The sequence below is a fragment of the Anopheles merus genome, chromosome 2R, assembly GCF_017562075.2.
Source record: "Anopheles merus strain MAF chromosome 2R, AmerM5.1, whole genome shotgun sequence".
Lineage (NCBI taxonomy): Eukaryota > Metazoa > Arthropoda > Insecta > Diptera > Culicidae > Anopheles > Anopheles merus.
The window spans coordinates 35,956,780-35,975,533 of NC_054082.1; the positions used below are offsets into that span (position 1 = coordinate 35,956,780).

At 49.9% G+C, this 18,754-nt stretch overlaps 2 protein-coding genes across 4 annotated transcripts; one reads left to right on the plus strand and one right to left on the minus strand.

Moving 5' to 3' along the window:
* Nucleotides 1–1,274: 1,274 nt before the first annotated feature.
* Nucleotides 1,275–10,530, plus strand: LOC121590831. The gene is made up of 7 exons (XM_041910869.1): nt 1,275–2,660; nt 2,735–7,198; nt 7,275–7,403; nt 7,475–7,596; nt 7,662–7,758; nt 7,838–8,010; nt 9,086–10,530. The coding sequence occupies exons 1-7, from the start codon at nt 2,331–2,333 to the stop codon at nt 9,261–9,263; spliced, it is 5,493 nt and encodes a 1,830-aa protein (XP_041766803.1). The 5' UTR covers nt 1,275–2,330; the 3' UTR covers nt 9,264–10,530.
* Nucleotides 10,531–10,913: 383 nt separating this feature from the next.
* LOC121590832 (putative tricarboxylate transport protein, mitochondrial) lies at nt 10,914–16,459 on the minus strand. Of its 3 annotated transcripts, none has more exons than XM_041910871.1 (3): nt 16,350–16,459; nt 12,885–13,445; nt 10,914–12,801 (listed from the first exon to the last, which is right to left on the minus strand). In XM_041910871.1, the coding sequence occupies exons 2-3, from the start codon at nt 13,244–13,246 to the stop codon at nt 12,174–12,176; spliced, it is 990 nt and encodes a 329-aa protein (XP_041766805.1). In that variant the 5' UTR covers nt 13,247–13,445; nt 16,350–16,459; the 3' UTR covers nt 10,914–12,173. The 3 variants fall into 3 exon arrangements, with proteins under 3 accessions (XP_041766805.1, XP_041766806.1, XP_041766804.1); XM_041910872.1 differs by having other exon boundaries at nt 16,342–16,425; XM_041910870.1 differs by lacking the exon at nt 16,350–16,459 and adding an exon at nt 16,162–16,260.
* Nucleotides 16,460–18,754: the final 2,295 nt, after the last annotated feature.

Sequence of the window (18,754 nt, forward strand, 5' to 3'; positions counted from 1 at the left end):
CACTGTTGTAGTGTTCCCAGATATGAGCGTGAGATTCGATAGCACGATTTACGTGTTATGTTCTCTTGCGTTAAGCTCTGAGCTATTTCACTTTATTAAAGATGGTCTACATTATTCGGTTGTTAAATACCAACTCATTGAAAGGTAATAATATATCAAACTCATTTCGATAACTAAAATAAAAGGAAAAATGAGATACATATTTCTCCCATCCTGATAATGAACGGTGAACATAGTGTAATTATTATGTTTTTTTAAAAAGGTATTATTTTAATTTCGCTTCACATAAATTTTGTTTCAAGTAATTATAGTAAGAAAAAATTAATTTAAAAAGAAATAAACGCAGAAAAAAGATCATAAAAATCTGGATTTGAACACACGCTTTCTCGGTTCGGAACCAAAAGCGTTATCACTGCTCTATTTGGCAGTTACACTGGTATAGGTGCAAATTCAGTATATAAACAAGCTAAGATGGCGGCAAGCTATCTGTTCTCCTTGAATCAAAAAGTTGAAAGATTTCGAAGAGAACCCGTTACAGCCGTGAAAGTTTCGGTTGAAATCTTTATTCGCCTTCTAAGGCGACTAAGGCCTTAAATGCCTTCTGAATGCCTTCAAAGCCGTTTAATGCTGGTAGGGTCATTTCTGAACTGCACGGATAAACGAATAGCCGGATAAAAGGTTCCCGGATAAACGGCGCTCCACTGTAGTACAGCACTCCGACGAAGGCATGCAATCAAAGTTCAACCAGTAAGGTCCAACTTTATTTAATATTCAACGATTTACTCCATAAAAGTCGTTTCAACAGTAATAAGAACGATTTTTAAGCAATTCACTCCAGAATCGTTTTGAGAAAAGTATCAAAATGACTCCAGTTAGTCCAAGCTAAAATATAGAGAAAGTAAGCCTCTGAATATGCGTTATCGGACGCACGTCTGAGATAAACAAAAGAGGATAAATCATTTCTCGCTTTATAAGAAGAAGATGAGAATAGTATTGTACTATGATACCACTTATAGCCCACAGACGATAGGGAGTTAAAATAAATAGGTAGAAGGTTATCACATTGCATTCTTTGTCGCACTTAAGTTGACTGCTGAAATTAAAATTTGAAACCTTTTTTTTATTCCATGAGCTTTATCTCATCAGCACCGCAAACAGCACAGCAAGCATATGAGCCTACCTCGCCCGGTACAGTTTAAACTTCTCGAATATTGTTCCGTCTGACAGGCTGAAGCGTTTCCGAAGCGTTTGTGATGCTGTCAACGCGTTCGCCACCGTGTAATCGCGCCGTATGTTTCGTTGCGTGCATTTCTTCGATTGGTATATTTTTTTTTATCTCAAACTAAAATTGTACGGGAACGTAGGCAAAAGTGCTATCCGCAAGCAATTCGGTTCCTAGGACAACTCTTTCGCGCCGCTACAGTGGGCTGCCCGTCGAAAGGTTCGCGGATTCCGGGGACAATTGGCGTGTACCACTGCTCTCTCCGTGACGAAACACGAAGCAGCAGCAGTAGCAGCAGCCCCAGGGTTTTCTACAGAAATTTTCGTCCCGCATCGTCTTCCTCCCGCTCGCCACCGTCGCAGCCGCTGTCACTCGTCCAGCCCACCCGCAACAGTTCCAGCGGGTTGTGAAAAGATTGGATAAGCGCAACGAAGACCACGTCCGAGGAAGCTGCAGCCCACTAGCGGGCCGTAAGCATAAAGCAGCACGTCTGCCCCGCCTCTACCTTTCCCTGTTCGCCTCGCCTGACCATCATGTGCCTCGTGACTAATGCCTGTGTGCAGTGAAAAGGGTCACCGTGGAAGGAAGTGATCGGACTGGCCCAAGTTTCCACCAATCGAACGAGGGGCAAGACATTTGCATTCTGCACCACCTGCGATACCTGCAGGTGCAGTTGCGGCGGAAAGTAAGCAAACCGTAACCCAGACCTCTCGTAGACCAGGGGCCATTCTAAAACGGGCCTTCAGTATTGATTCAAATATGGACTGTAGTGCGCATTCGGGCGTGTGTTCAATGTTTTTGTTTTGATTTTCGGCCGTCGGTCGGATGCGGCACGGTCGAGGATCCGGAATGCAGTAGCCACCGTGCTGCCCGTTTGTGGGGGTTGTTCCTGCCGGGGGGAAAACCCACATCGCAACAGTGTGCGGGTGTGTGAGTGCGTATGTGATTGTTGACCCATTTCGTGTGTCCAGTGAGAGTGATTAGTCGGTGTGGCGTGGTGGGACATTGGCAACGTGCAACGCAAGCAAGATAACTCCGCAAGACAGTCTGCGACTCCCGTCCCGGGTCGTTGGATCGTCCCCGTCTGGGCTATAATCTGGGGTAAGCGATGAATTCGCACCGCCCGCTACCGCACGGTCATGGTTCGCCAGTACATCATGCTGCACCCATGGTCGAGGGTAGCGGCGGTGGTGGTGGTGGCATGGTAGCAAACCCCCGGTTCGAGGCCGACAAGCAAGCTTGGGAGGATGCGATCCGGGGGTACAACGGGACCGATCCGCTCGATCTGTGGTTCAACTACATCACCTGGTACGAGCAGAACCGGTCGTTCGACCGTCTGAACAATCTGCGATCGATCGTAGAAAAATGTCTGCTGCTGTATCAGGACGCGGAGGGCTACAAGCAGGACACGCGCATGGTAAAAATATGGATGAAATACGTAAGTAATGAGAGCATGGGGGATTGGACAACGGGATGGACATAATTAACCATTCATATGCCGTTCCTTTGTAGATCGATATGCAGCAATCGCCCGCCAGCTACTACCAAATGATGTACAAGAAGAACATTGGCACGCAGTGCGCCAGCTTCTACATTGGATGGGCCGAGCGCGATTACAAGCAGGCCGTGTCGATCTTCAATCTTGGCCTGCAGATGAAGGCACAGCCAATCGAGGAACTGCACGAAGCGCAACGAAACTATCGGCTGTACAGTGAAACGCTAGCAAAAAAGCGGTCCGCCAGCGCAATGGTCGAGCAGCGGCTGCCGGCACCACCGTCGCAGAGTCCACCACACAAACGGCTCAAGCAGGAGCCGAGCTATCATCCCGGGCAGGCGGCACATCCATCTCATCCGCACGCCGTGAACGGAAGCGTCATTACTGCAGCACCGAACGGAGTGTACGCTAACCATGCACCGCAGCAGCAGCAGCAGCAGCAGCAGCACGGCTATTACCACCAGCAGCAGAGCAGACCGGTCCCGACTGGAAGCTATTACATGCCGGAAAAGCCACCGAACGGTACATACTACGCTAGCAATGGCCAGCAGGAACCGTATCAGCAAGCGAACTCGTTTACGGCCAGTGAGGTGAACGTCACTCCAGTACCTGCTGCTACGGCTTCGCACCCGCAACAGCAACCTGTGCAGCATCAGGCTTCCAGCGAAGAGCAGTACCGCAGTTCGCCCGCAAACGCAGTCGGCCAGCAGGGACAGGAACTAGCCACGGCGCCGCCACCAACCACTGCCGAGCAGCGAACGGAGGCGTCCGACTACAGATCTCCGGATGAAAGCATCATCGAATGTAATCTCAACAATTCGGCGTACGTGATTTCCTCCTCGCTGAGCTACGTCTACGACGATCCCGATCTCGTACAGCAGTACACGCTGGGCCCTGAAGAGGTCGTCCGTCCGGCAGGGGAAGCAGTGGAAGGACCGGCGGCGGTAGCACCGCAGCCCGAACCGCCACATGCTCCGCCCGTCGCGAGTGACGCAATCCGTCTGCCGCCGAACTTTGTGCGCGAAGCGAAAAACAACCACGAAACGTGGGACGTTCCGCTGTGCCTGGAGGAGCCGTACGATCCGAACCGGCGGTGCTGCTACCCGAAGCATCTCGTCTATCCGGACCTGCACGCGGAACGGCCGACGATGGAGTTCTCGCTCGAGGAGATCCGCGCCCAGCGATGGTTTGAGCGCAAACGGAAGGAGCAGCAGCAGCAGAAGGAAGCGGAAGCAGAAGCGCAAAGGCAGGCGAAGATTGCCCAGCAGGAGAAGGAAAAACAGATGCGACAAATGCAGCAACTGAAATATCAGCAACAACAGCAACAACAGCAGCAGCAGCAACAGCAGCAACAGCAGCAACAGCAGCAGCAACAACAGAGAATGTATCCCGCACAGGAATACCCAAATTCTGCTGGACACATGCCCGCGGGGCAAACGATACAGACACCGCCTACTGGCTACCATTCACAGCAGATGCGGCAGGGTTCGATACAACATACGAGCAACTTTTATCATCAGCAGCAGCAACAACCGCACAGCCCTTACCATGGTTACAGCAATGGCTACTCGGCACCAAACGCGCTGGTGCAACATCAAGCCTATCACCAACCGAATGTGACGCCATCGGTGATACAGAGCCATCATCATCAGCACCATCAGCAGCAACAGCAGCAACCGCATCATACTGTGCATGCTGGTGCTCACCATCAGCACCACTCGCCAGTGCCAACGACCCACATGCATTCTCCTACTGCAGCCCCAGTAACACCGTACGGGCCACAACATCATGGGCCACACCAGTACGCGCCGGTCAATCATGCCCATCACCATTCGCCCCAACCTTATCATCAGCACACGCAGCAAGTGTATGTCCCTTACGAGGGACACGCTCATCCGAGCTATCCCGCAGGACAGCAACCGCACCAACAGCAGCAGCAGCAGCAGCATCAGCAGCAGCAGCAGCAGCATCAGCAGCCGCAGGAGCTCCCTTCCCAACGGACGTATCAAAACATGACGACCGTTGTGTCACCGTACGGGCACAACAGTCCGGCCCAGCATCTGTCCACGCCGGAGGCGCATGCATCCCGCCCGAACACACACTACGCGATGGCGCCACAAACGCCGCCAAACCATGCAATCTATCCGAGTTCGCCTGGTCAGCAACATCCACACCAGAATCACCACCATCATCATAATCATCATCCGCAGCAGCAGCAGCAGTCACAGCAGCAACAGGTGCAGCATCAGCATTCACAGCTGGCAATGGGTGGGCCGCTGCACCCACAAGCAGCTGCTGGTCGGGTAGCGCAAACACATCATCAGCCAGCTCCGCACCAGTACCATCATCAGTACCAGCACTACAATCATGCCAACGAGCAGGCGCAAACGAAGGCGCAGACTGTGCCAGTGGCAGGCTATGCGCAGCAGCAGGGTTATGCGCAGGATCCGGCCAAGGTGCAATCAGTGCAGCACAATAGCTACGGACACGGTTCTGGCGTGGCTGAAGCACGGGACGCGCAATCTGCAATGAATGGTAACCCGAATGCGGCGTATGTGAATGCGCAAGGGCAAGCACAGGTACAATACCATCGGCAACAGCAGCAACAGCAGCAGCAACAACAGCCGCAACAACAGCCGCAACAACAGCCGCAACAATACCAGCCACATCAGCAGCAGCAGCAGCAGCAACAACAACAGCAGCCGCCATTGCAGCATTACATAAACAACAATCATGGAAAGTACAACGCAAACTGTGATGATTTCGAGGAACAGATTGAAGCCTCCACCATACGCTTCTCGACCCCGGCGGAGAATGGAACCAGTCGAAAGCAGACGATAACGATCAAGTTTAAGAAGGAGAAAACGGGCCTCTCGACGTCCGTGTCCGGTGCTACGAACCCCTACTCACCGGTGGTGCCAGCTGGCGGATCGGGAGCCGATTCCCCTTCGCCACCGGGGGCCGGTGAACCATCGGCCATCAGTGCGGCAAACACCCACTCCCAGCCACCGTCCGTCCCGAGGGAACAGGTCGAACCAGCTCCAGCAGCACCGGCCGATGAAAGGGCGAAAAAGCACAAAAAGCACACCAAAACACAGCCACAGGAAGCGGGAGGGGTGGTAATCGGGGAATCGGTCAGCGCTAAAGCGAAATCATCGTCCAAAGGAAAACACTCGAAAAAGAAGGCATCGATGGTGGAGCCGGAAGATCGGGGCCGTGCTGCAGCAGCGACTGCGAACCACATGGACGATGCGAATCTACTGTTGGCGCTATCGTCCCGACCGGACGAAGACTCCTGCCTGTCGGTGCAATCGCAAACCGATGCGTCGTCGGTTGGGTCGAAAAAGAAGAAAAAATCCAAACGCTCCAAATCGAGCAGTAAGGAAAAGCGGCGAAAGCATCATCGGTACGATCCCGACGACGATTACCAGGCAGAGGAGGATGAAGAGGACGAGGAGGAGGAGGAGCAGGAGCAGGGACAGGGACATCGTGTACAGCGGGCACCGGACGATGCCTATTCCGAGGCAACGGTGGGAGATTATGCTGCTGATGAGGATGAAGATGACGACGACGACGACGGGGTGCAGGACGAGTACTACGAGGTGGAAGAGGAGGACGAGCCGGAGAACGGGGTAGAAGAAGAGGAGGAAGAGGAGTACTACGGCGAGGAGGAAACGAGCATGGAAACGACGCGCCGGCGAACGAACGGAAGCAGCAGACGCTCGGAGGGAAAGCGCATCATTCGGCCGGACGAGGACGATTCGTCGTACCAGTCGAATTCGGAGTTTAACACGTCGTTCAGCAACATCTCGTTCGCCGGCGATAACAGCAACGGTCCGTTCCACTACGGTGGTGGCGGTAGCAACTGTTCCACGCCGGTCCGGCGCACACAAACCTCCGTTGGTGGTGGTGGAGGCGGTGCCGGCGGCGTTGGCACTGGTGGTGGAGCTTTCTCGAAAACGTCCACCCCGGTCGCCTCGTTCCGGTTTCTGCGCAAGCAGGGCACGAACCTGTCCAACATCGGCCAGAACGAGGACTCGATGAACTCGACCGTGGTGGAGAGCAGCTTCTTTCAGGCGGGCGAACACGACGAGGAGGCGCGTAGGCGCCGGCTCGAAAAAGCGCTCGCCACGATCGAAACCCAGCTCGGCCGGCCGTTTGTCGACCCGTTCAATGGGGAGCTGTGCCGGGCGTTTCTTGCCAAGGTGGACTTTCCGTCGCGCAATCGGGACGCGGCGGCCGACAACTATCACCTCTCGAGCGCGAACCTGCCGAAGCTGCTCAAGGGCCAAACGGCGAACCTGGGCGGGACGGCGTACAGCATCGAGAAGGAGGTCGGGCGCGGCTCGTACGGCTCGGTGTTTCGTGCAGTGAACTCGCAGTCCGGCGCGGTGGTCGCGATCAAGTACCAGAAGCCGGCCAACACGTGGGAGCTGTACATCTGCACGGAGGTGAAAAAACGACTGACTAATCTTAAGATGGTAAGCTGGATGACGCTGTGACCGCTGGCCGGTAGAAGGTGTTTCCGCTCTCTTCATGCCCTTGTTTTTGTTTTAGCTGCCCGGTTTCATGGATATCAGTGCGGCGGTCATTGCACCGAATGCGAGTGTGCTTGTGTCGGAGTTTTCACAGTACGGTTCCCTGCTAGACATCAACAATAAGATTCGAACGGCGGCCACAAGAAAGGTAGATAGCATACATCCATCCCAAGAAACATCGATTTAAGCCCCCATTTTTACGCTTCCCTTGTCAACCAGGTGATGCATGAATCTCTCGTAATGCACTTCAGCTGCCAGATACTGTCGATCGTGGAGTATCTGCACGCGTGCAACATTATCCATGCGGACATCAAGCCGGACAACTTTCTGCTGATGAAAATGTATGTTGTGTCCCGTTTTAGTAGAGCGTGTAGTAGTAATTCCGACAATTCTTCCATGCTTACAGCCCGTCCCGCGATCTGGAGGAACCAACCCTGCGTCTGATCGATTTTGGCTGTGCCATCGATATGAATTTCTTCGAACCAAAGCGCCAATTCAAGAAGGTAGGTGGTCGGTCTGAAAGTGTGTGTGTCCTGGTGCTGTAAAATCTAACGTTTGCTTCTTGCCCCCGCCCCATTTCAGGTCATTCAAACGGACGGATTCACGTGCATTGAAATGCAGGAAGGGCGCCCATGGTCCTTCCAGACCGATCTGTTCTGTGTGGCCGGCACCATTCACGTGATGCTGTTCGGGGAGTACATGCAGCTGGTAAAGAAGTACGATTGCGGCTGGGACATTAAGCAGAAGCTGCCCAGGTATGATCACGGCTTTTAGAAGCAAGCACAAACGAAGGTTCTGATCAGTGCTGCAAATGTGTCATGATCATCACGAGATACTCACCAACGTAAACAATGAACATATTCGAGCTTGATGCTCATTGTTGATACTCAATGAAAGTGCGTCATAGACATTTTGATCTTGAACATTATGATGTACACGACATGCGAGTGCTTGAGACAAACGCATTACTCTGACTGACAAGTTGAGCTTAATGCCGTCGCAAGCATAATCATGACTTTTTCTGGCTGTGAGCAGTGCTGCCAAATGTCACTGTTTCAGTCACCAACATTCATGACTGAAACGAAGCTCAAATCAGCTCACGTACACAACTGAGATGATTAGAGGTGAGACTCAAACAGTTGGTGGACCAATCACATGATTGATGACATTTTTTTAGCACCCAACTCTTGATCACTCACTTGGTCGGGACATTTTCTCCCAATGATAATCACGACATTGTTGGAATATACTTGTCGTGTGGTTCCAAGCAGCAAAATGAGCATACTTTCTCGCTCTGTCTAGTTTGATGGTTTGTAGGCTCAAATTAAACAAGCAACAATGCCCATTTTGTTTCTTCGAACCACTCGCACGCACCGCATATCTCCCATGACTATCGCGATGATCACCGACTGAGAATGTCGCGACCAAGTGACTGGCCAAGAGTTGGTTGCACACAATGTCAACAAGCATGTGATGGTCGCAACAACTGTTTGAGTCTCACCTCTGATCATCACAGCAGAACTGGTGACGCTGACATGATTTTTTTTTCAGCCGGAATTTGTCATGACTATGTCAGTGACATTTTGTATGTAACTGATCACAAACAAGTCATGACATAGTGGCTGACCCAAGCGGTAGTCGCAAAAATGTCACTAAGCATGCATTGACCACACCAATCGTTTTGAGTATCACCTCTGATTATCAAAATTGAGTACCGCTGACACTGACATGGATTTTGTTTGAGTCAAATTGTTTTTTATGACATTGACAGTGACATTTTGTGCTGCACTGGTTCTGATACCAAACATCACTGCTTTCTTCACCTTCTAGATACTTGAAAAAGCACGTCTGGACGGAGGTGTTCCAGAAGCTGCTCAACATCAAGGACATCGACCACATGCCCAGCCTGCCCGATCTGCGCCGGCTCATCAACGAGGAAGCGTACAAGATGGACTCCGAGCTGGCGACCCACATCCGCTCGCTGTCGAATCTGCTGAAGAGCCGATAAAAGCGGCCCTTGCTCTTGGGTTCGCACACCGTCATAGCCGTTCTTAGCCGCTAACAAGCAATAGGGTTGGAGGGGCAAGAGGGGGAGGGAGAGGGGACACACGATTACGATTGGTTTATGGTACTGGCACTTTCCATTTTTCGGGTGCGAGTTTTGTTTTGTTTTTTTTAGCTTCGTTCGTCAGGAAAGGAAAGTGTTTGTCCATGGAGAAGTATTAGTGCAAGCTACAAATTGTAAATAGTTCATATTAGCCACTCGTTTAAGAAGAACTACTTGGACCCACCCCGCGGGGGGGGAGTTAAATAGTGTTTTTTCCGGTAGGGTTTAACGGTTACGTTGCGTTACGTGAAAAATAGTGTATTCCAAAGATTATTTTGAATTATTAGCGTACAATGTTTCCTGCACAATTGGCTAATTATTCCCGAATTTCTTGTCTAAGTTAGCGTTTAGATTCCTTACCGTATATGTAGACAAAATCCGGTCCGGCGGCTCGCTTGCTTTCAACCACAGGTTGCGAAAGGCACCGTTTGGACGCTGGCTTATTATTATCTTATAACACACACGATTGGCCGAGTTGAGTGATTGGCTTTACCTTTAGCAGAATTGTTTCGATCCACCACCACCAGCACCACCGCCGCATCCACCCTGTTGTCCCCTGTTCGGCTTCCTAGTCTTTCGTTTGCGAAAAATAATACAACGCTAGGTAAGGTGCGAGGTTTCGCGCGCGCGATCGCGTTTGACAAAACATTGAGTATGCAAAACAATAATGAAAACTGATTAATGTTTAAACTGTAAATGTAAATAATTTATGCAAAACAAAACGAAACAAAAAAAAGAAGATAGACTGGTAAGCAGTACTACTACTAGTACCAGCACAGTGCTGGGTTGGTCATTGTTGGTGTAACACAAGCGCAGCCCGATACAAATGTGGCCCTCTTCCCAGGAGTGGGCGGCGCATATGCATAGGGCGCCTAGACTGAACGTAGAACCATCGTTGGTTGCCATCGGATGCCGCGCGTCCTAGCTGCGTGTCCGCTTTTCCCACACCCCCGGCACAGCAGCTTAGTACGTTGTTCAGGACTGAAGAATTCCCCCTTTCCGCGCCACCGTGTGCGTGTGTGTGTGTGTGTTTAGCTGCTGCAGGTCCAAATTGCTGGAAGGTAATGGTGTGGTGTTTAGCTGTATTGGACTGTGTTTTCCTTGTTTGTGCTCGGTGTGTGTGTGTGCGTGTGTAAGATGAATGTGTACATTTACATTTGTTGTGGGACAAAAAAAAGGATGAAAAGAGGGCTGGAGGAAGGCGGAACATGTGGGGCAACAGGAAGAGCGCGAGTGTTAGCCCGCTTGAAAAGGGAAAGGGCAGTGCATTATAGTAAGAGCGATGCATAGGGTTTTGCGTCGAGCAAGAGTGATAACGATGGTTTGCAGCGGATTGTGGGCAGCAGCAGCAGAGCCAAACAACCAAACCAGCAAAGAGTTATATAGAAGCACGATAGTAGAGTAGGGTGGGGGCGCGGCGGGGATGGATTAAAAGAGAATAAATGGAGATTAAAAAACATGAAAAACAAACACGATATTGTAGAACAATATGGATCGGAAAACGAAACATCCGAAATAAAAACGCTTAAATCTTGCATTTTCTTCGATTGGTTGTAGGTTTGTGTCGTTCGTCTCTCGACACGGCTTTTATTCCTGCAATCATGCGCAATACAGTCTAACCACGTACTTCCTCTACAAAATTACAAAATGAAAACACCCTGGGTTTTACGCTACGACATTGTATATAGATAATAGTGTGTTTGTGTATGTGTATATATAGTTGTATATAAATACGAGTCAGGAATTGGGTCGTTTTTGTTTTTTAGTATCTCTAGCACGCTTTCAAAAACGCCAAAAAAGCAACGGCCGCCAGACGAAAAGCGCAGTATGTTAGCCGCGACAGATAAGCGCAAGCGTGTAAAGTAAATGGCCTTACAGTAGAACGAAAAAAAAAACAAAACATAAAAGTTTACGGAATGCGTGTGATTAACCCGATGCGGCGATGCACCCTTGAAGCGCGTAAAACGTTAAAGTACAGTAAAGAAAAAGCGCACCAGCATGATGGTGTGGAGTCACGGTTATAACAAAACGAACAAGATGAAAACTAAAACAACAACTTCTTTGAACGCGTACGGAAAATGGCTGTTTTACAGTAATTGCCGACTTTTTTTGATAAACGTTTTGTGTTCATTTTTTTTTTGTTTTTAGGATATAAGCCGATTTCAACTCCTTACAGGAGATCGTTCGCAACGGTAGCAACGTCTGCAATCAGTTACCAAAAACGGGGAGAAGGGAACATTAACGAATGCAAGAACGGTGAGGGAGAGTTCACCATTTCTTACAAATAGTGCAGCCATCGGTAGGGAAGGCGTCCACTAAACAGTGCCCTAAAAGTAGTAGTAATTATGTTCTACGCGAAAAAAAATCCCCCCCTCTAACAGTGCCCTTTTGGTACCCCATTCCTCTGATGTGTTTGCTATACCTTCTCCCGCCCCACCCGCTCCCACTAATAGCTAATTCGTGCATGGTCAACATCTAACACACAACGTGCTAAAACTGCGTCCTGATACGAAACGAACTGGGGCTGCAACATTGCGCACGTTCCCGACCGCTCATAATGTTATGCTCATAAAATCCCTGAATGTACACCGGAATGTCGTTTGGTTTGCCGCGTTTTGTTCCACTGTCCCGAGAGACTTCCCGTTTTATAGAATGTACATTCCGTCCTCCGCTTTGGCGCATCCTGCATCCCTGAACCCTGACACCGGCTGCAGCCTCATCGTCATCCTCACACCGTCCTCAGGTGTCAATCTAGAGATAATGGCATTGAAACTCCTCAGACCCCCCCCCCCTCTCCCCACCGGATTCGACCTAACGCCAGAACTTGTTGAACAGATCCATGAACGAGTCGTAAATCATGAACGTAATCGCCACGTCCAGACAGACGCGCGACAGTCGCGGCACCGTACCCTTGTAGAACGCCATCGGTCCCTCGTTCTTCCAGATCTGCAGCGCGCAGTCGGCCGTGTTCTTGTACTTGGCCGCCTCGAGCCCCTGCATGCGCGTCTTCACCACGTCGATCGGGGTGTTGCCGAAGACGGAGGCCGCCCCGGCCACGGCACCGAACGCGCCGACCATCATCTTCGGCACCGGCTTGGACGGATCGTCGCCCTTGTACATGTCCTTGAGCGTTTCCATCACGTAGAAGCGGATCGCTTGGTTCGAGCCCTGCTTCAGTATGGTCGCGGTAAGGCCCTTGTACACGCCGGACAGACCCTCCTGCCGTACGATCATGCCGACGCCGTGGAAGAACCCCTTGTACTTGGGCGTCCCGCTGCGCTGATCGTTGATGAACTTCACCTTGACCGTTTCCATCGGCGTGACGGCGAGGATGGCTTCGGCGACGCCCGCACCCAACCCGGCCAGCAGCTTGCCGGACGTGCTGAGCTGCCCGTTCGAGTCCATCAGACGTCCCTTCAGGCTTTCGAACGCACCGAACCTGTGGGAAATGGGGCAAAAAAAAAAGTGAGTACACACAGTTTGAGGCGAAACATCGACACGGACACGGGAAAACCGCCTTACCGGACAGCTGACTTCGGGATGGAGCCGTACAGCAGCACGCTAAGCCCACGGTACAGCCCGAGCACACCGTTCGTCTTGACCGTCTTCTTCACGCAGTCCATGATGCCGTTGTACTGCTTGGTCGCACCCTTCTCGTCGAGCTGCAGCTGCGTCTTCACGTACTCGGTCGGGAAGGTGATGCAAATCTCGATACCGCCGGTAATGCCACCGGCCACGATGCCCTTCAGCCCCTTGGCCCCGGGGGCTGCTGCCGCCGCACCGCTCTGCTCCATCCACGGCCGGCCACCGAACGGGTTGCGGAATTGACTAGAATGTTTATTCGGTTGGCCGTAGGCCGTCGCCAGCAGTCCTAACCGGTCCATCGTCGGTTTTGGGGGTTTGTTCTGGAGAATGGTCGTCACACTAATGGGAGAAGAATGGTGCCTGGAATGTGCCTGGTGTGCCGGTGGCCTCCGATCGGGCAGCTCGTTTGGCAGTGGTTCGTTTCTCACGCGGCTCTGAGCGTCGTTGTGGGAAATGTTCCGTTGTGGTGAGTGAATCCTTTCATGGGCGGGTAGGAGACTAAAATGAAGGAAAGTGAAAACAGTTTGATGTTACTATTTTTGGTCGTTTGGTGGTTTTCATACAATTAATTTAATTTCTTTTTTTAACTGGGCATAGCAGAGTGGGAATCAAACCACGTCCGACGATGTAGGAGTATGAAGTATTGAACGATAGGTTTCCAAATCTCCCTTCGCTCCAATGAGGCACAACATCACCGGTTTTGAAACATGAGACATGCACTTCAAAAGCTTTCAAGCAACTACAATCCCTAGCAATATGTTGCGTTGCACTAAAACTACCAACAACCATGTAAAGATAGGAAATGGAGATTGTGTACTATGGAGAGCTAAAAATAGCTTTGAAGGATCAATCGTTTCAACCGCTCACTGTACTGTACTAACTCGATTGCAATCCTCAATGCCGACTGAATAAATCAATACGACGTCACAGTAACCATTGCATTACAGGGTTTCCTAGGAGTGCTCATAGCGGTGGTAGCACTTTATTGACACCTTCTTGTGTGAAATGAACTAAATGCCATGGGAATTGGACTCTATATCACCCTTGTTGGACATATCCAATAGGAAATTCCAAGGAGCCTTTAGAAAAAGGGTCCCATAGCGTCCAATTTCCAACGTATGAAATACACTTCCATTAAGAAAAAGTCAGGGAAGTGTCCCACAACTATGAGAGCCCCTGGAGAACCCTGTAAGCACTTGTCCGCAAGGGCAGCATGGAGTTTTTACTGCTATCAACGCAGTAAATAAAACATAAATATAGGCGAACAAAGTTCGTATTTGTTCAAAATTCCCGCTTCTTCTCGCTTCTTGTTTTTGAACCAGTTAACCACCGTATTTCATGGCGCCTTCACGAAAAAACACACAAAATGCAACACAGCGGTTGGATGTGCATTTTTTTTCCTTGACTGCAGTTGCCAAACACAAATATGGTTTCCTTCGCCACCCAAAATATCTGCCTGAGCTGGCAGATTGTACCCGGTTTGTCGCATGACTGGCCATAATTTCACAAACACACACAGACACACACAACACACACTTACTGCACCAATCGGACGATACGTTAGCGGGAGGCGCAGACTAACAAGCACCCTTATTCTCGCGGACAACGCACACCACCCCCTTCCGTTGCGCCATTCGAGGGGCGAATTGAAGTGTTTTGATGCGGCCAATGCCGCGTCGAGCGTTCGTCGCTTGGCGTCTGCAGCTTATCGCGATTTCAACTCTGGCGGCGTTGTCTAGCAACAAGGCAGAGGTGGCTTAGACAACGGGCTCGGTAGTGCGTTTCACCAATTCTTTACTAATTCTGGAAATGACACACAAACCGGCTTGTAAATGAGAAAACTTTCACCAGTCGGGGCGTGTCGTGTTACACGGACAACGCCTACATGTCGAGTTTGCCAAAAAAAACCCCACAACCCTTAACCCTACGCGTTCAAAATTCGCCAAACGGTTTCGCCCTGCCGAGGGAGCAGGCGATGTGTCTGTTGCTATGGAAGCACATCAACACGAGCACGGCGGCATGGTGTCGTGTGCATCGGTCGTGTTTGCGGTTTCGGTCAAGCAAACTGCGGGAAACGGCGTAACTGGCGAAAACGAAAAGTCAATCAAACTGCACCCTTGAACTTGCCGAGCTCTTGCCGTTCTTCAGCTATAGCCGGGCGAGGAATTCCGCCACTTGCCAGTTGTACAAGAGCCACCAAACTCGTCACAATATTCGGGCGCACGAATTCAGCACCAGGAATGCCAAAAACATAACACATCGGAACCGGTTTGCGCGGGTTAATTGGTCCCGCTCGCGCCATTATATAATGGCGCTGGGTCGCATGGTCCGTCCCGTACCGGGCGGACCAAGGGAAGGGAAAGTGGCATCAGCGGTCAGACGAACATAAGCAAAGGAAGCGGTGCAGTATATTGGCCCGCTTGTTGGAGGGTGCAAGTACCAAGGTAAGTGGAGCATTGATTGCTGTTGAGGCTGTTGTTATCAGTTCAGTCGTCCAGCACTAGCCGGCGATTAGATGGAGTTGCATGGTGTGTGCAAACAGAAGGAACAACTACAACAACAACCACACAAACTTGTTACAGAACAGCTGAGAGAGAGTGGGAGAGGGAGAGGCATTGATCTTCTAGTAACCTTGACTTGCACTTTCCACATCATCATCATCATCACGCTGTTAGCAACACCGGAAAACCGTTGAGGTCAATGCAAGCAAATTCGCCTATATACAACACGGAGAGATACGTCTATCACACAACGAACTTCTCGCCGTCTCTGACGTCATTCTGGAGTTGGTTTTCGATATTTGCGAGAGCGTTGGAGGGATGGCTATGGTACAATCCCCAATTTGGTGACTTTTGAGGTTTTTGCCTCCCTTTGTACGGCAAACAGGGTTGTGGAAGTTGCCAAGTGGAGCTAACACACAACAGTCTTTACTCTTGCACAAACGATGCGTGTGAGGTGAGAGAGAGAGAGAGAGAGAGAGAGAGAGAGAGAGAGAAAGGGACAAAAGAGAGCGAACGTGCACTATACGGTTACGCAACGCGTGAACAAGTTTTGGCGTTTCTTGCACGGTCCGTGCCCGTGCAAGCACACGATTCACAAGCACCAGCCAACCACCACAGTGACACACTTTCACGTCCCATCCCATGATCCGTGAGCTTTCGGTTGAGCCGATTTCGAAAAGGTTGTTGAGTCCAAAAAACAAAAATTAACACACTCAAAACACCCTCGGTGTGAACTCGACTGCGACACATTCGGGAGGGGAGCAACTGTTGCGTCGTGAGGGTCAGCGCCTTCCATCGCCTACTTTAAGGGCAGCGACTACCATGGTAACTAGCACTTGAAATTCCCCCGCTCGCCCAACTTAACGGCAGACAACAGCGGCAACACTACTAACCGGCTTACCGAGGGATGGCACGCACAGCCAAACGGAATGCTCGTGGAATTGGTTGGTGCGCGAGAGAGCGCGCGCGCGTTTGCGATTCAAAGTTCGGCGAGCGACTGAACGGACGGTGCGCGCCCGCGGCTGGAGTTTCTGCGGCCTATCGCACCACTCGCTGGGACGCTAGCATAGGCTGGCTGTGTGGGTTAGCACGGCCTAACAGGAGAGAGAGAGCATTGGGAAAGGGTTGTTACCTCACCATGCCCCCCGACACATTGTATTGGAACGGGCGGATGGCGCAAACGGTTTCAGTGCGTGAACTGCACGTGCTAACCTGCCCCGTAGCGAAGGAGGTGGTGGTGTGAGACAGAGTGTACCCCTCCTTCCCAGCTCCTTCGTATTTATTGTTTATTCAAACGAATTATGCTGTCAATTGGCAGCGCTATTAATATCGCTTTACACTTAGGAGTTTCATTATTACGATAACATAGCTGTAGCCGCGATACTTTGTCTTGGTATGAAAAGACGATCGCGCGCTGATGCTTGATCAAGAACCTATGCTTTCCAGCTTCGAAGTGAAGTGGAACGCCGTTTATCTAGGCTCATCGGGACTCGACCTCGCACACGGCTCAATTATAAAAGTATATATTTTATCACAAATTGTTGAAGTTTTTTTTTTAAATCTATATTATGTTTTGGTAAACCTTAGCCTTCTTAGCTTTTGTTTTTATAATGAGAATATACGGAATTTGCCATGATTTTTACCGTTTTGGTTGTTGTTATTACAATGTGCCCTGATGACGCTTTTTTTAAATATCGACTCGCAATGTTACCTTTGAATTGAACTATCATTTCTCAACAGCACGAATAACCGCACAGGCCGATAAAACGCGCCCGGATAAACGGCGTCTCACTGTATTATTATTACGCGTTGAGCATTGATTTAAAATTTACAGTAGAATGAAAGCAATCTGTTACACCAAGAAAGCAATCTTGGCAAGCTTATCATACACACCATTTGGAGTGTCCCTAAATCATTACATCGGAAGAGTGGCCAACACCATAACGCAAAAAAAGCACTTAGAGACGGCAAGGAATGTGACGTGGTAATGATCATCCTACACGGATCGTAATCAGCTGTAATGGAAACCATCCCGACAGCCAACAACTCGATAACGCTTGTCGTGCACACTTCATCATCCTCGTGCCAGCTGGTGCTGATAATGATGAGTAGCCACTGGCCTTAACAATCGATAGTGATGCGACAGTCAGCTTGAAAATATGATAATAATTGTCTCTATCATTAGCTGCAGGCATACTCAGTAATTGTACTAGAAAAAGAGATAGAACATAATCTTTTAATAATGAAAAAAAAATGAAAAAGAATGAAAGCAAAAAAAACTACTCAATTTTCGGTTGAAAGTTTAAATCAATAAAAATACCTGGCGCGGATAATAAATAACAAAAATTAAACGCATCGGTTGGTGTGGGACGTACTGTATGCCATCGCATTGCAAACGGCGCACGACATTTGTAAGGTTCCAAATATGAAAACAAACCATACCAAAACATCATCCCCTAGCTTCATCCTTTTCTTCTTTTCTTCTACCACACATGTCCTCTCTTTCTCTCTTTCTCGTTTCTCCCTTTGCCCACACAACCATCAACTGTCTTGTTTTGCTATCGATTTTCTCTCGTGCCGCGTTATCGGTGCACGGTCACGTACTTGTGTGGGAACCAGTTACAGTTGTATGCACTTTATTTACTTACCTAAAACCACCCTACAATTCAATTGCACTGTGTTGCTCGAGTTCCGTCGCGTGTTGGAACGAAGTATGCATATGGCTTTTACCTCCTTTGCAGGCACGCACAAACGCACTACTGCTCCTACGCACTTATTTTCTTAACGTGACTCAAGCCTGGATTGTCTCACAATCTCTATCGGCAGCTGTGCCCTTCATCACTGGCAAAGAGGCTACACAGTTTCGGTTCTGCACGCAGCACTACGAACAATCATCATAGCAATGGCACACGAATAGGGCAAAACGGCAAACTACACCCGTGCGGGAGACGGCCCTGTCCGTTACTGGTAAATCACAATTCTACACTTATGTAATTTCTCCGGCAACGGCCAAACGTTGGCGGACGTCTGCTTCTCCATAGCTGGGCAACTTCACGATGACGAGCACGGTCGGGCGGCAGAAGAAGATGAAGCGCATAAGCACGGAATACGACTCAACACGGGATAGGGCGCTAAAGCACGGGCTCCACACGCACACATGTTGAACGATGTTGATTCTATCAACGAGATCAAACTTATTTGCACCTGCGTCTAGCTTGAAATTTTGTAGTAATATAAATTGTAAAATAATAAAAATGAATGTTTAAGCCAAGCAAATGGTGAAATGGATGAATTTTGTACCCGAAA